Raw genomic sequence first — 18,616 nt, 5'->3', positions numbered from 1 at the left:
AACTTAGGAATTCCAAACACAACATGCAGGGAGACGCTCACTTCTTCCTTAGACTAAAAGAGGAAGAAAGATTTAACGAAGAACTTGCCACCACTTCAAGCTCCACCAACCACTTTCCCTATACCACTCCCACATATTTGTTACCCACATATCTTTGCCTGTGGCAAAAGAGAACCACAACGGAAAAGATATTTTCAAAGATGAGTCACCAACCATCTATCTTTCTAAAACTTGACCCTTCTTCCATTGCCAATAGAGAAGCAAACTCTGCCCTTGACAGAGGCTCATTCTTTTTTATTGCTCTCCACATACCCTCCCCTTTCTTCTTCCCCAAATTTTTAAGAAACAACTCACTTCCAAAGAGATTCTCCCTCTGTCATAAGTCTCCAATACCACTTGCCAAGAAGAGAAGTGTTTAGAATAGAGAGGTTTCTCATACCTAAGCCTCCACTCTTTTAGTCCAAGCAAACTATAGGCTACTTAAGAAGCTATAGCTTTTGCGCAAGCTCTACCCGCCCTAAAATTTCTTTAGATCCGGTCCAACCTTTGGCTCATCTTTTTTGGGGATAACATACATGGACATGAAGTAAATTGGGAGACTAGAAAGAGTCCTTCAAATCAAAGTAAGTCTCCCTCCTTTGGATAATTACTGCCTCTTCCACAAAGCAAGCCTCTTTTGAAACCTCTCCTCCATCAGTCTCATGTCCTAGTTGATTTAAACGAAGCACCTAACGGAAGGCCTAGGTAAGTAGAAGAGAGATACCCCACCCCGCAACCCAAGAAAGCAACTAACATCTCCACATTGCTCTACTTATCCATTGCTCTGCTTCTAACCTTTGACTCCTTAACAGTGAGGGAAACTCCCTCTCCTTGAAGTCCTAAAAATTGATCCACTATAAGGCCTCCTCTTTCCTAGTGTTGACATTACCATAGACCTCCTTGTTCCATTTTTTAAGATTTAGTTTTAAAGTCTTAAACTTTATTGCCAAAATGTAACTGAAGGACCCTCTTAAATCATAACCCATCCAACAACCCCTCACTAAATCTTTCAAGCCTTTCACTTTAAGCCACATAATCTTGAATCTAAAAGGCATTCCCTATGCATACCAACCCCATCTAAAATGATGGGGCAATGTTCCAAAATTAGCCTTGGTAAAACACTTTGGATGAGGCCTGAAAAATGATTCTCCCACTCTAACACCCAAAAAACAACCTAGCCTTGATGCATACTGAATTGATTGACCCCCACACCATGTAAAAGGCCTACCTACCAACAAGAGATCTCGTAAAAACCACTCATCAATTATCGTAGAGAATCGCCTCATATCAAAGGACAACCTAGAACTCTCTTCTACCACCTGAAAACCTTACACAACTGAAGTCTCCTCCCACACACCATGGGTCACCCCGCAACCCCCTTATCGTCCCCAACACTGCCTAAAAATTCTCACTCTTAACCATCTGAACTCGACCATAAACCCTAGAAAAACACCATATGAAACCATCCCCATAGTTCTTGAATTGACAAGATAAAGAAAAATCCCCACTTCCGTCCCATTGAACTCAAGCACTTTGTTATCCCAGAAAAGCAGAATGCCTCTTGCTGAAACATTGGCTTCTAGCACCCCCTAGTCCAGATGCCTTCCCACCCCAAACTTCTCACCAATTAAACATTTATAAGCTTCAGCTTAGTTTCTTGCAAGTAGACTGGATCAACCCTTCGGGATCTAATGACAGACTTGATTATCTTCCACATCTGGTCATTAATCACTCTAACATTCTAAGACAGAATCCTTAATTTCATTGGCAAACAAGTAACACTTCCCTGCAACTTATGCAACTCATCCAATCCCTCTCTCTTTCCCATATGAGGGATAGTAATGAACCAAACACTCTAGCTTTCAAAGTTCCTTGTCACTCCTCTTTTTTTAAGTTCCAACTTTCTCAACAAAGCAACAATTTCCTTTTCATGCCCCTACATTGGCATACCCACAAAAGTGCTAAATGTGACAAACCTGTCAAGGGTCATTTCTAAGCTGCCTTCCCCACCAGACATAACATGACTAGGATTATAGTTATCTAAGACCACCTCCTTGCTACTCCAAGCTTGGTCCTGACTTCTCACCATTCTATTAAAAAGCTTTGAAAATCCACTAAAACTCACACAGGAAACCATCAGCAGAGGACCATTTCTACTACCGACGTCAAAAGGCTCCTCTACCTGGCCCCTCCATGGAACCAAATGAAGCCCATCTCCATCTTTGAGAATCTGCCATTGAAGCTAGAAGGAGAAGACCCACACCTTAGCAAAAGCACAAGAGATGACAATACACCTCTAAACCCATCTGCTTCAAGAAAGAGAGCCAAATCTATGGGTGATGCCAACACTATGCGGCTCGCAGAGGAAGTCGAGGAACAAGGGTCTTCTAGAAGCTCTCGACCATCCCCTTTTACCACACTAAACAATAAAGAAAGAAACCTTTTGTCACCTTTGGACTAGCCCACTACCAAGGCTACACCAAAGGCCTTAAAAGGCTAGGCTTGACCTAAGGAAAGGGTAGCCTCGCCTTCAACAAGCTAGCTCAACAAGCCATTTGAAAAGCTAACTAGGTGGCCCGAGATTGCCTAAAAGAACAATACCCTAATACAAATGGGCCTCCCACAACCCAAGCATTAAAAGGAACTAAAGAGCCTAAAAAAGATGGCTCACCCTTGGCATGAACCAGTAATGTGAGCCTAACCTCTTCCCTAGTCAACCCAACTGACTCCACCTTTCAGCAACAACCAAAAAATGTTACCTCCTCTATTCCTTGGGTGACACTGTTAGCTTATGAGGACATACCCGGTTTACCACTTTTACTCTTTACCCTTCCTCAATAATTACTCTCCTGCAAGTGCATGAAACCTCCACACCACCATCCCCAACCTCTAGCACACCACACTTTTCTTTTAAAACAACCTAAGAAATCCATGGTGGAGATAGACTCCCACCTAAGTTGGATGACAAAGACTAAGAAGCACTACATGCAAAATACTAGGCAGCCTCCATCCACTTGCTTTAACAAGGATTCTAGCTCACTAAAGATGGCATCACTTCATTGTGTTTGTATCAACAGCCACGAACCACATGCATCTCCCATTCTTTTATATCCCTACCCCACAAGTGCAATGGCACCCCAACTACTCTAACAATAATTCTTTCGCACTGACCCCTTCACTAAAGCAACTAGCTTTTGGCCTCCACCAATCCAACTGCAAGCCCTCACAAACAATTTGATTCCAAATTCCAAACCCTTTCAGCATCATTGATGTTCTCAAACTCAAACAGAATGAGGGACTCTCCCATCAAAGCCAAATGTAGATTTCCTTAGTCTCCAATTGAATCTCACCCAAGATTTCAGAGAACTCAAATCCAGCATGGGGTCTGACACTGAACCTAGATAGCCTCTCCCACCTTTCTGTTTCCATTACCTGCCACCTCTACATAAGAAGCTCCCTTTTGAGAGGCACCAACTTTACTAACCTTCATATGCCAATTGTCACTTGGGCAACCCCCACAAACCTTGTCAAAGAGACAACATTGATGCTCTTTAACTTGTTGGCTAAGGTCTTCCATCCTCTTGGGAAACCCCTACATTTAGGAAACACAAAAGAGAACCTTTTCTCTTCAGCTGTGAAAATAGTACACAACAAAAATCTCCCTGCGCTATTGCTACGAAGATCCAACCTATAACTCTTGACTCCTTGCTACTCCAACCTAGAATGCTTGCTAGCCTTACCCTCATAGCATGCTTCTACTCCCTCCTACAACCCAGCCAGTTCCCCCTCACCAAATCAAATCCAGGACAAACAATTGTGACTCCTCTCCACTATCAAACCAATCCCCTTGTACTACTTTCTTGCTTAGCAATGACTAAATTGTTAGTAAAAGATAAACAAAAATGGAAAATGTGACTAAATATATTTTCATACATACTTTTCCAAATTTATCATTTTCCTTTTTTCTTTTGTATAAAGAATGAAAATTTTGAAAATATTTAAAGCTTCAAATAATTTTTACTATATATAACGTTCCTGTATACTTCTACAATAAACCAAATAAGAGAACTTGAATCTTTCCCACTTTTTCTCCTTCCTTTGGTACTTTCTATGATTCAAACATAACCTTAAATTCAGTGAAATTGTATTCTATGTATAGGGAAATATTATGAAATCCTTATAATTTTGCTAGAAAAATTAGATTCATTCAATCAATACAAACTTTGTATGATTCTGTATAGATCATGGAAAGCCTGAGAAAATAGAAGGGAAAGAAAACAACAAGGGAAGAGGAAGAAAAGAAAAGGCAAAGGAAAATAAAAAATAAGTTTCGCTTCCAATAAATCCTTTATATTTTCCATGACAAACTAAACAAAAGAATCGACTATTCCAACCCCATCTCCTTGATACTTTTCAAGATCCAAAAGTTGCTAAAGTCTTCTTAGAGAGAGAATCCAAAGAATCTGCACCACCTTTACTTTCTCACAGAAACACGAACTTCACTCCCTGCCACACATTCCTTGGAAACCCATTCTTCACCCCATATTCCTCTATTTTATGTTTCTTAACATGTTTAGGCCAGTTTCTTTGAGGATTTCAAACATCGACATATGCAGAAGCTGGACTAACTCAGAGTTTAGGACATAACAAATGGCATTGTATAAGAAACAAAAAAAAAAAAAAAAAGGAAAGTTGAAAGAGAGTGAGTTGGATGGGTGCAAGAAGGAAACTAACTAAAATTATGCACAATTAAAGGAAAAAAAGAAGAAAACAAAGAACAAGATTTTCTATCAACTTTGAGGCAGTGGCATGAACTATTGAGAATCAAGTTGGGTATCATTTAAGTGCTCGTAAAACAAAATGTAATTGATGTGCATCAATCATCAATGAATATCAAACATGATGTAGTAATACCCATGTTAAAACAAAAATTATAATGTAGCAAACTCATGCATTTTAAGCAATATCCATAAATTACAGCCCATGCTTGTAAAACATGGTACCTTACTTTGTTTTTCCATGGAAACTTACTACAACTGCATAATACAAATCACTTAATCATCTCACTTTGTTTTTGCATCTATCTTATATCGTTGGTTCTGAGATTTTATTTTTAATCCAAGCATTCGAAAGTGTTCAATAGGTTTAAAGACCACCATTTGAGATTTTCCGGCCAAATAGAAATGTATAACAATCAAATATATCATACAGGAAGTTCTACAGGATTACCTCCTGTGGAAAATCTCCATTCTCCATTTGGGAATTTATCAATACTCGTGCTGCTCTGTGCAATGGTGTTGGGTCTCTCTCAGCCTGCATCAAAGTTTTTATACAAAATAAAAAGGTATAATTCATAAAACATATAAATATATTTCTACATGACACAAAATTCTGATAAGCACCAAATCATTTTTTAGTAACCTCTTAAATACACCTGTCATACACTTAAAAAGCTGATGAAATAGATATGCATCTACTTTGATTTTATATTTCGACTTTCCAACATTTAATTTCTACTTCAAAAAAGGGCATGAACATCCATGCAACTAATCAAGGAATCACCCCATCCATCATCTTCCATTTCTCTCCTGTAAACCTCACTATGCACAATTAGTGAATGACGCTAACTAATCTATTTTGCTCCTAGTCACTGACTGCATTCAACCATTCAACTAAACTCAGGAAAACCATAATCCTGGTGGAATAGTCATAGTAATAAAAAAAGAAAAGATTCCCAACTACCAACAATTAGAGCGCTGATGGACTCAAAAGCAGAATTCACCAAAGAATAGCCAACAATCAGGGGATATACCTTCTATACACATGTACCACATAGGAAGAATGAAGTTGCCAGCATAATAGAGATTACAGATTTAAAGATCAGGGGCAACTTCTAGCTCTAGCATTGTGCCTTATAGCATGGGCATTATTGAAGGAACTCATATCAGTTACGTTTTGTTTAACATTAGTAAAACAACATAATTTATGGATATCATTTAGTCGCTTGTAAAACAACATACATAACTACTCCATCATGTATGACTACTAGGTACCAAACTTCTCAGTAATTTATGGATATGCCACAGGAAGAAGGCAAATTTTAATGGATAACCAAGCAATACGTTGACACTACACTGCTTAAATTGAGAATGTCTAACTATATACTTTATGAGGAAAGAAAAGGACTTCTATTAACATTATCCAGAGGAGAAGAAGCCTTCTATGGAGGACAGCTTAGCAAATAAGCCTCTATATAGCACATTCAAGATAAATGAGGAATTGAAGATAACTTTGAAGCATTTCTTATCCTCTTGCAGCATTTAGTTTGCTTTGTTTACAGAGATAAAAAAGAATGTCAAGAAAATGCAATTAATAAAAATCAATAATAGCACGATAACAATTCTATAAAAAGGAAACTGACTATAAACACAACAAAAACTGAGTCCCTCTTCAACATTAGCAAACATGTAGTAAAATATGATGTGTACCTGCCCAGCATCAATGAGAGCCAGCATAGCCCATGCGGTATTTACTACATGAGATCTGTTGCCATCAAGATTTGAATACACCTGTAAAACAAAAGCTTTAAAGGAAAAATTGTAAAAGAACTACACAAGAAATGGCATTAGAGATTTCAATCTTCTCACCCATTATAAAGGTTTTAAGTGTATATTCACATCATACAATATTATTTCTACTGAGTTAATCATTGTTCTACAGAATTTTTTTTTTCTTTTTTTTTTATCAATAAGCAAAAATTGTATAGCAAAGAGGCGCTAAAGAAGTGGCTCATAGAGTTACAGTATAAATCAACTCACCCCCATATAAAAGGACCTAAAACTCAAGGGAAACACAAAAAAACCCTCTCCCTTAACGCATACACACCCATTCTATAAAATCTATTAAGGTCAAAGGACCATCTTTTATCCACAATTTGGTTTCTGACCAAAGTAAATACATAAAAGAAACTTTTAGCTTTTGAATGGACAGCACACCGTCCTAAAAAGCAATTGAATTCCTAGCCTTCCAAATGACCCAAAACAAGCATAACGGTCCCAGTTGCCATGCCACCTCCCTCTTCTTGCCCACAAAAGAGCCCCTCTAACCTAAAAGGGTTTCCTTTACCGAATATGAAAAGACCCAAGAAACTCCAAAAAAAAAGAGGAGCAACGTCCACACCTCCCTTGTTCTTTCACAATGAAGGAGGAGGTGGTCAATCGGCTCCCCACACGTTTGGCACAGAAAGCACCTATTTGCCAAAGCCCAACCCCTCTTTTGCAAACGGTCCAAGGTTAAAACTCTTCCCCACGAAGCCTCCCACGCAAAGAAACTAATCTTGGGCTGTACACAAGAATTCCAAATAATCTTCGAAGGGAATGAAGCAAGAGACACCGGCTGCCAAGCCCTATACAAGGATTTTACCAAAAAAACCCCATCCTTTGATTCCACCCACTCACCCGATCCTCCTCATCCACCCTAACCATTTTCCCATCCAAGCAACAAAGTAATCTTCCCACTTCTTCCATCTCCCAATCATTAAAAGGCCTATTGAAACTAGGAGTCCAACTTCCCCCTCCTTTCCCCCTCGGCTGTCCAAACTTCATTTACCCAAGCCTCTTTAGACGTTTCTATAGCAAATAATGAAGGGAAAGCCTTGCAAAAAGGGGGTGGTTCCACACCACTTATCCTTCCAAAACCTCACATTCTTACCATCCCCCACCTCAAAGCCAAAAAAAGGGGTTACTAGCTGTCCCATCTTATTTATAGCTTTCCACAACCCAACTCCATAGTCTTCCCTAGCCTCACAAGATCTCCACCCTCCTCTTTCCTCCCCATATTTCCTTCTAATCACTTGATTCCAAAGGGCATTTTTTCGTTTGCAAAGCGCCATACCCACTTGCCAAGGAGAGCTTTATTGAAAGAACCAAGGCTCTTAACCCCCAACACTCCTTTACTTTTGTCTTCACACACAATCGGCCACCTTACTAAGTGCAGTTTTTGCTCATGAGCCCCACCACCCCACAGAAAATCCCTTTGTATCTGTTCCAGTCTCATCCTAACCGCCCTAGGCAATTGGAAGATGGACATAAAATAGATCGGTAGTGTTGAATATAATGTGTTTATAGTGTATAACCTTTCCTTGTTAATATAGGACACATGTATGGTAGTTAGGACTCTTAGCCTTGTATATATATATATTTCTCAATTGTAAGTAGATCATTACATTAATGAGAATCAAGGTCTTTCTTCTTTCTCTCTCTCTCAACATGGTATCAGAGCCAAGGAAGAAAACCTAATTCTTTCCTGTTTCCCGTGTCATCAACTCCGGGAAACCTTCCGGTGACCGTGTTTCATTCCGGTCACCTTCCCCATCTCCCAATACTTTCCGGTCATTCGGATCGTCGACAGAAACCACTCACCGTCGGCGAACTTTTCCGGCGAACTTTCCCGGCGAACTTTCTGGCGAACTTTTCCGGCGACGTATTTTTCCGACACCGACCATACCAGAAGGAGCGCCTGGAGGAGATCTCCAACTTTTGTGAAGGCACCAGCACCAAAAGAGCCTCCACGGGCCGTCCACGCTCAATTTTCCGGCCGGCGGCTGCATCTCACGCGCCGGCGCGTTGTTCATATTCTCACTCCTGGACAGGACAAGCTTTCCGCCAAAGCCATGAAGTGTCTCTTCTTGGGATACTCCAGACTTCAGAAGGGTTATCGTTGTTATTCCCTTGAGACTCATCGATACTTTATCTCCGCTGATGTCACCTTCTTTGAGGACTCACCATTCTTTTCCACCACTTCTGAGTCTCTTCCTGTTTCTGAAGTCTTGCCTATTCCCATTGTCTCCCCACCTGATGCTATGCCTCCTCGACCACTTCAGGTTTATCATCGTCGCCCTCGTGTCGTTGCTCCTCTCCCTTTTGCTGAGGCACCTGCTGACTCACTTCCTATCCCTTCGGCTTCACCTACCCCGGCTCTGCCTTCTCCTAATGACTTACTCATTGCTGTTCGGAAAGGTACTCGCTCTACTCGTAATCCTCATCCTATTTACAATTTTTTGAGTTATCATCGATTATCTTCACCCTATTCTGCTTTTGTTTCTGCTATATCCTCTGTTTCTCTTCCAAAGAGCACCCATGAAGCTCTTTCCCATCCAGGCTGGCGACAGGCAATGGTGGATGAAATGGCTGCTCTGCACTCTAATGGCACTTGGGATCTTGTTGTTTTACCCTCGGGTAAATCTACCGTTGGCTGTCGTTGGGTCTACGCAGTTAAGGTTGGTCCTGATGGTCAGGTTGATCGCCTTAAGGCCCGCTTAGTTGCTAAAGGCTATACTCAGGTTTATGGTTCTGATTATGGTGACACATTCTCTCCTGTTGCCAAGATTGCTTCTGTCCGTCTGCTTCTCTCCATGGCTGCCATGTGTTCTTGGCCTCTTTATCAATTGGATATTACAAATGTCTTCCTTCATGGTGATCTTGCCGAGGAGGTTTATATGGAGCAACCTCCTGGTTTTGTTACTCAGGGGGAGTCTGGTTTAGTATGTAGGTTACGCCGTTCTCTATATGGCTTGAAACAATCTCCTCGAGCATGGTTTGGCCGTTTTAGTTCTGTTGTTCAAGAGTTTGGCATGCTTCGCAGTACAGCAGACCATTCAGTTTTCTATCATCATAACTCTTTAGGGCAGTGTATTTATCTGGTTGTTTATGTGGACGACATCATCATTACAGGCAGTGATCAGGATGGTATTCAGAAACTAAAGCAACACCTTTTTACCCACTTTCAGACCAAAGACTTAGGGAAACTCAAGTATTTCTTGGGAATTGAGATAGCTCAATCCAGTTCTGCTGTGGTCCTTTCCCAAAGGAAGTATGCTTTAGACATCCTGGAAGAAACCGGTATGTTAGACTGTAAACCGGTAGACACACCTATGGATCCGAATGTCAAACTTGTACCAGGACAGGGGGAGCCTTTAGGAGACCCCGGGAGATATCGACGGCTTGTAGGTAAATTGAACTATCTCATCATTACTCGTCCAGACATTTCTTTTCCTGTGAGTGTTGTTAGTCAATTCCTACAGTCACCATGTGATAGCCATTGGGATGCTATAATCCGCATTCTTCGATATATCAAAAGTACACCAGGCCAAGGTGTGTTGTACGAGAACAGAGGTCATACTCAGGTTGTTGGTTACACAGATGCAGATTGGGCTGGCTCACCCACAGATAGACGTTCCACTTCAGGGTACTGTGTTTTTATTGGAGGTAATCTAATATCTTGGAAGAGTAAGAAACAAGATGTAGTGGCCAGATCTAGCGCTGAAGCCGAGTATCAAGCTATGGCTTTGGCAACATGTGAACTCATATGGTTGAAACATCTTCTTCGAGAGTTGAGATTTGGAAAGGATGAACAGATGAAACTCATATGTGATAACCAGGCCGCATTACATATTGCATCCAATCCAGTCTTTAATGAAAGGACCAAACATATTGAAGTTGACTGTCATTTCATTAGAGAGAAGATCGCATCAGGATGTGTTGCTACAAGTTTTGTTAATTCAAATGATCAACTAGCTGACATCTTCACTAAATCTCTCAGAGGTCCTAGGATTAAATATATTTGTAACAAGCTTGGTGCATATGACGTATATGCTCCAGCTTGAGGGGGAGTGTTGAATATAATGTGTTTATAGTGTATAACCTTTCCTTGTTAATATAGGACACATATATGGTAGGACACATGTATGGTAGTTAGGACTCTTAGCTTGTAGGACTCTTAGCCTTGTATATATATATATTTCTCAATTGTAAGTAGATCATTACATTAATGAGAATCAAGGTCTTTCTTCTTTCTCTCTCTCTCAACAGGTAGATTGGACAATGTACTTCGAATTAATGTAATCCTCCCCCCTTTTGAGATGTACTGCCGCTTCCACATAGCCAATCTCTTTCGGAATCTTTCCTCTATTCCATCCCATGCACCAACAGATTTAGAAGGAGCACCCAAAGGCATTCTTAGGTAGGTGGAGGGCAAATTTCCCACTTGTTCTACAGGCTTATTAACAAATGCATTAAATATCAAAGCAAGATGAAACAGTTCCCCATCATAAAATAAATAAAATTATGTTAATTTCTTTGGGGTTTCATAAATAGAGAGTTCATAAGCATCTCTATGTTTCCTTTTATTATGGACCCAGACTTTGTTTACATGTCTACGTCTCATTGCATGATCATAATTAATTTGGATTCTGCCTCTGTGAGGTTGAAACAAATTCTACTCTAGAGGATATGTTTACCCTATGTTTGGTGCTCAGAAAATTAAGGGAAAGAAAATAGAAAGAAAAAATTGAATAAAAGAAAAAGTAAAGGAAAATAAAAAATAGATTTAAAGTTAATCAATTAGTTTTACACACTTTTTCAAACTCATTTCACTTTTTTTTTCTCATCTATATAAAAATTAAATAATTTGAAAAAGCATAAGCTTTCAATTACTTTTAATTACATGATTTTATTTGGTATTTTTTGTGGTAAACCAAACATGAGAAAATCATTTTCTTTAGCATTTTTTTCCTTTCCTTAGTACTTTATTGGAACCAAACATAGCCTAGGGAAACTGGTCAAAGTGAAATTGGGAAATTACAGTCATATTGCCAAACATTATGTAGATATTTTTTTCATGCCAGACAAATGATGGGATGCCAAAGTGGAAGGTGATCATTCTACTGTTTTTTAGCTTGACCATTACAGCTTAGAGATGCCAGCAGCTTATGTGAGAGACACTTAAACCATCAAAGTTGCTAGCAGCAAACAAGACATGGGTGCCTCAGAAACAAATGATGAAACTGATCTCCTGCTGGGTTAGGTTAGGGATGAGTGCTCAAAATTCCTTGAAATGGCACTTCTATCCCAACTGATAATTGGAGAATCATTTCCCATTTTGCTTGTGTTTGACTCTCCATTTTCTATGTGAAAGGCATATTGCCCCTCACTCTTGGTTCATTGTTTTGTCTTTAAAATTATGTTTCCTATCCCTAATAACAATAAACAGGAAAAAGATTAGACCGAAAAAAAAAGAAAAGAAAAAAAAAAGTTGCGTAGCTTTCCATGTATTTCCTGGAAGAAGCATTTTATATACTGGAAATGAGAATAAAAAGAAACTAAAGTTAGAGATACAGAAATTTTTACAACTATAAGATTTGTGGAGTTCAATTATTCAAGATTGAGTTTATATGTCATGCATTTTCTTGAGAAGAAAGAAAGGTAAGTTTCATATTATAAAAAAATAAAATAAGAAAAAAAATAAAAACAGACTTAACCTTGTTCTGACACGAAAGGTAACTCTCGCCCCAACCACCAGAAGCAAGCTGCTTGGACAACAGAAAATCACATGCTTTACAAATGCTAGAGCAATTATTGTAGTTCTTTCCAGCAGCCACTAATCCTTTTATCCCAAACCATATGGCATAGGTGAAGCATACTCCCCAAGAGCCATACCTAGTAAAAAATTCTAGTTATTAAAGTGTACAATACATTCGAAACACAAGGTCGACCTTTTTGTGAAAGCTAATGAAAACATAGTTACAGTCACCTGAGAGGCTTGTAGCAAAGCTAAAAAACTAATACAGTAGTGCAAAAAGATTCTTAGGAATCTGATTGTGATCCTAGTCAAAGAAATGATTTTGTATTAATTGTATTTATTTTTTTCCTTTTATCTTTGGTAGAATCTGAATTATGGGAGATATTGTAGGATGATAGGTGGCAGGTGAATCCGATCCCTAATTTATGGAAGAGATTGTAGGTGAATTGATCCCTAATTGCATATGAATAGGATGAAAGGATTGTATTCAAATATAATTCAAGTGGAACTGAATTTGTTTCATGGTATCAAAGCTAGAGCTCTCTTTTGCACCCTAAGTTTTTCCTGTTCCCAACCTTAATTGCTGAGATTTTGCTGCATTTGTATGAACTTCATTGCCAACAATAGAACTTGTTGTCCATCTCATTCCTTTGAATTTTTTTGGCTTGCATAGCATCATAAATTTTCCTCCATCTCAAATTTACAAAAATTGTTTCTGATTTGCTCATCAGAAATCATCCAATCTTCAAACTCTACTCTCAACTTGACTAACAATAACCCTTCAGCACAATATCAAAATCTACAAAATCCAGCCAAACTCAATGACTGCAATTACCTAGTGTGGTTTCAACTAGTCTGAATGTTTTTTGAAGGGAAAATGAAAATTGAGTCATCTAATTGGACATGTCCCAAGCAAAGACGATCCAAAGTTCACTATGTGGGATGAGAGGACTCGATGATTATGCCGTGGTTGTGAAATTCAAAACAACTGGAGATCAGTAGAAGTGCCTGTTCTTGAAAAAGGCTAGGGAAATTTGGGAGATTGTCAGACAAACATACTCCAAAGTCAGGGATGCTGCCCACATCTATGAAATAAAGGCCAAGATTGGTGCTACCAAGCAAGGTATCTTTTCTGTTACCAAATACAATAATATCATGAAAAGCTTATGGTCGAAATTAGATTATTATCAGAATATTAAAATAAAGTGCAACAAAGATGTTGCCATGATGTTTAAAGTCCTTGGAAAGGAAGATCTACCTTCCCAAAACAAAGATTTCTCCATTATAAGAGTAGGAATGTTATGTTTGACACTCCAATGATAGAAGACTCAACTCTTGTCACTATGAAGCCAAACTCCATGTTGTCTAACAACAATTATAGAGGAAATGAAGTATTTAGATCTCTAGTCAACAAAGATGGCTTGTGGTGTATCTATTGCAAAGAACCAAGGCATACAAAGGAGACTTGTTGGAAACTCCATGGAAAGCCACAATTATTGGGTAAAAAACAAATGGAAATGGATACATATACTTTGAAAAGGGGAGTAGTCAAGCCTATTATTGTTCAATCTCGACTTCTAATGATTTAGATGCTCGTAGATTGAACAAAAAGGAGATTGAGAGGCTCTGTAGCCTTCTAACTTCAATGGATAAGCCTATTGCTCATGCTCTCTCGCCCAATCTGGTAAGCATCCCATTTATCATGTTCTTGGTGTTTCAAAGGATTGTTTTCCAAGTACTTAGGTCCTTGACTCAAGCGCTACTGATCATATAACCTATTCTTCACATTGTTTCTCTTCTTGTAATCCGTATTTTGGGGATTAAAAAATCAGTGTTATTGATGGCACACTAGCCACCTTGGCAAGCAAGGAAAAATTGCTTTAACTTCGGTTCTCACATTACAATTCGTGTCCCATGGTCCAAAACTTTTAACTAACCTCTTAGCAATTCATGAAATTATTTAAGATTTGAATTATACCATTTTTCCCATCTTATTATGTGATCCATGACCGAGCCACAAGGAGTATGATTGGGCATGTTAAGGAAGAAGAGGGTCTTAGATCCTATTCTAGTAAAGGTGATCATATGTTGCTCTCTCATTTTCTCAAAAAATTCTCATTGAATAAAGCCCAAATTTGGTTGCATCATCTTCGTCTATGGCATCCATCCTTTTCTTTGCTCAAAACAATGCTTGCTTTATTATTCAATAAATTGGATGTTAACGGTTTTCATTGTGTAGCATGTTTAGCTAGACATCATCCTCTTTTGTTTCCTTCAAGTAATGCAAAATCAACATGCCATTTCTTGTTAATTTCTATTGATGTTTGGGGTCCCTCTTGAATACCAAGTCTTTCTAGAGTGATGTGGTTTATATCCTTTATTGATGACTATATTAGGGTGAATTGGTTATTCCTCATGAAAAATAAATCAAATGTTAGTTTTGTGTTTCCTATCTTTCGCAAAATGGTTAGCACATAGTTCGAAGTTAAGATAAAAAACATTACATCTTATGATAGGAAAAAGTGCTTCAATCAGATGTTATCTCCTTTTTCTAAAAAAAGAAGGGATAATACACCAATCATCATGTACTAATTCCCCATAACAAAATGGTGTGGTATTAGAAATCACTCGAGCTCTACTTTTTTAGAAAAATATGCCTAAATCATATTAGGGAGAAATTATCCTAACCGCAGCTCATTTGATTAACCGACTATTCTCAAAAGTGCTTGCAAATAAGACTTCATTGGACACACTCAAATTTTTTTCCACATTTCAATAGATATAGTAAACTTCCTCCCAAGGTCTTTGGTTGCATGCCATTTGTCCATACCAATCCTCCAAATTGCAGCAAACTTGATCCTCGAGCTCTAAAATGTGTGTTTGTGGGATATTCTCTAACTAAATGAGTTTATAAATGTTAGCATATTGCTTCTCGAAAAAATTTTAGAACCATTGATGTCACTTGTTGAAAATCAATCATTTTTTCCTAATACTTATCTTCAAGGGGAGAGCTGAAGCAAAGATAAGTTTTTCTCTCATGATTTGCCTAATCTGCCCAAACTTTCTAAATCCATGCCACCTATATGTTTTATCTCCTTAGCACCTGATCAAGAACTCTCATGAGAAAAAGATCAAGTAGTTAACGCGACTATCATGCCATTACAGGTTTATCCTAAGCAGAAATAGTTCTGACTTGATTGAATGCAAGCTCAAGAGTTTGAAACGGCGCCAGGCAATGAACACTCAAACTTCACTAACTCTATTTCTAGTGTTATTTCTCCTACTGCTTTATATTTGTTGCTCTCACCAAAAACACATGATTAGTTTGTTCAGAACGAAGATTCAATAGTCAATATTTTGAAATTGAAGAAGGTTAATACTAATGACTTGCTACAATTGAGAAGACCCTACAAAGCACTTAGCCCTGACATATGTAAGTTGTGTATGAAGCATGGAGAAACAGTAGATCACATTTTCCTTCATTGCTCTTTGACGATGGGGTTGTGGTACAGATTATTCCAATCAGCAAAGATGGATTGGGTTTCCCCAAGGAGCATCTCTGACATGTTATCTAGTTATTTTAATGGTTTTATATCTTCCAAGAGAGGGATTGTCTTATGGCAAAACGCGTGCATTGCGTTAATGTGGGTGGTGTGGCGGGAAAGAAATGCAAGGATTTTTTAGGACAAAGCAAGGAATGCCGAGTATCTTTGGGATTCTATTTGTTTTCTTACTTCTTTTTGGGCTTTTTGTTCTAAGGTTTTTAAGGGGATTCCTCTTAACATATTACAACTTGATTGGTTAGCGGCGTGTAACTAGAGTGTCTACTTTTCTCTTTTTATACTTTCTTATATTTGATTACTTGTAGTCTTGTTTCTCTTTGTTGGGAGGATTCCTCATCCTTCTATGTGTACCTTCTTTTTATAAATATATTCCTTTGTCGTTTCCTATAAAAAAAATAAAAATAAAATAAAATAAAGATTTGAGGCCTGAAGGCAAGGCTATGTAACCAAGGCTTAAGCCTCACTTGATTGAGGCTTATGGCCTTAAGGTTATAGCCTCAAAGTTATTGAGGCTTAAGCCTCAAATATTCAAAAGGTTTTAAAGGGTCTAAGGCCTTTATTGGCTTTTTGTATACATTTGTTAAGAGGTTTAAGCCTCAATATTTATTATTTGTAGTGACTTGTGCTTTTACAGGGTTTTAGTATAAATTTATAAGTTTTGTTTTGCATCCAAGATTAGTGTTATACCTTTTAAAAAATAAGGGCTTAGTTGGCTAATTAACCCATGGAGATGAAAGGAAGAGATTAGGAAGATGAATTAAAAGAATTATTGGTGACTGAGCATCCATCAATATATATAATTATTATCTTATTATTGATGGATAAAGGAAAAAAGACCACTCTAATTAATAGATAAAGAAGAAAAATGGATTGACATTATTATTGATGGAGAGGATAATGAAGCAATTAAATATAATTATGATTCATAAGAGGATCCTACTAGTCATAGTGATGGCAGCTTTGAAGATTATTTGATAAATGCATGAGAGAAAGTTGGATTTTAGAAGAGACAAAAAAAAACCAAATTAGAAGCAATTGAAAATGATATACAATTAATTTGATTATTATACCTTGTATAGTTTTCTTATTATTTAATTTTTCCTGTGATTTTATTAGTATTTTTCTGATTTTTAAGATTTTTTTATTTTTAGTATTATTAAGTTGAGGCTTATGCCTTGTTCCACCTTGAGGCTTACACTTCGCCTTATTTGGGCAAAACGCCTTAAAACTGTCTTTAGCCTTTTAAAAACATTGTCAGCAATGTTTCCTAATCTCCATTTACCAATTGCCCTTAGGAAAGCTACCAAAAAAAATGCATGAACACCTGGTTTCCAATTTCATTTCAATTGAAAATCTATCCCCAAAATATAAAGTCGTCCTTACCCAATTAACTACCATTGAAATTCTTCAAATAGTTCAAGAAGCACTTAGAAGTTAGAGTGGGAGTAAAGCCATGGAAGATATGTTAGCTCCTAAGAAAAACCAAGCTTGGTAAATCATTGAATTATCAAAGGTAAAAAAAAAACCCAATCAGATGTAAATGAGTGTTCACAATTACATATAGAGCTGATGGGATATTGGAGAGATATAACGCTAGGACAATGGCTAAGGTACAAGAAACCTTTTCTTTAGTAGCAAAGATGAATATCATTCGTATGTCACTATCCTTCGCAGCTAGGCAGCTAACTTTGATTGGTCTTTGTAGCAACTTAATATTAAGAATGCATTATTGCATAATGATTTAGAAGAAGAAGAGTATATGGAAACACCACCGAGTTTCAATGAAGACTTCAAGAGAAACAATATGTGTAGACTAAGAAAGACTCTTTATGGCCTTAAACAATCTCCCCAACATAGTTTGGCAGATTTGCAAAAGCCATGACTGATGTGGATTCATCAAACACTCGCATATAGGTAAACTTACCATTGTCATAGTTTATGTTGATGACATAATTGCAATAGTGGGGAGGGGAGGGGAAGGGGAGGAGGATTAAAGAGGCCCATTCAAGGAAGGGTATTTTTATCTCTCAATAGAAGTACATTTTGGATCTTCCTAAGGAGATAGGTATACTTGGTTGTAAGCTTGTTGACAACCCTACAAAACCATAAGCTGGAGAAGTTTAAGATGATGCAATAGTAGAATGTGGAATGTATCAACGTCTAGTTGGGAAGTTAATCTATTTCCCACACACAAGGCCAGATATAGCCTATGTTGTCACCATCATAAGCTAATTCATGCATTCTCCTAGGGAAGTTCATCAAGAGGCGGTATACATGATTCTACGATACTTGAAATCTACTCCAAAAATGGAATTTTCTTTTTATAAAAAAAATGAAGAGCTAAGCCTAAAGGCATACATTGATACAAATTAGGCAGGATCAATGACAAAAACATAATCTACCTTTGGTTATTATACACTCTTAGGTGGCAACTTAGTGATATGAAGCAAGAAGTAATCTGTGGTGACTTAATCAAGTGCAGAAGCAAAGTTCAAAGCCATGACAACAAATCAATAATCAACATTGTTCACAATCCAATACAACATGATTGAACTAAGCATGTAGAAGTAAATCGACACTTTATCAAGGAAAAACTCTATAGTGGTCTGATCTGCACACCCTATGTTTCAACAAAACCGCAGCTTGCAAATGTGTTG

At 37.9% G+C, this 18,616-nt stretch overlaps 1 protein-coding gene across 1 annotated transcript in view; it reads right to left on the bottom strand.

Moving 5' to 3' along the window:
• LOC117925320 (cycloartenol Synthase) overlaps positions 1 to 18,616 on the bottom strand; it is a 55,883-nt gene that overhangs the window by 2,141 nt on the left and 35,126 nt on the right. Inside the window, exons 16-18 of the mRNA XM_034844317.1 lie at positions 12,356 to 12,533; positions 6,528 to 6,608; positions 5,269 to 5,352 (exon numbers count right to left, since the gene is read on the bottom strand). Of these exons, the coding sequence (XP_034700208.1) occupies positions 5,269 to 5,352; positions 6,528 to 6,608; positions 12,356 to 12,533 (343 nt within the window). The remainder of the gene's footprint in view (positions 1 to 5,268; positions 5,353 to 6,527; positions 6,609 to 12,355; positions 12,534 to 18,616) is intronic.

Source organism: Vitis riparia, chromosome 11 (genome assembly GCF_004353265.1).
Source record: "Vitis riparia cultivar Riparia Gloire de Montpellier isolate 1030 chromosome 11, EGFV_Vit.rip_1.0, whole genome shotgun sequence".
Classification (NCBI taxonomy): Eukaryota; Viridiplantae; Streptophyta; class Magnoliopsida; order Vitales; family Vitaceae; genus Vitis; species Vitis riparia.
This window is presented reverse-complemented; position numbering and strand designations above follow the sequence as displayed.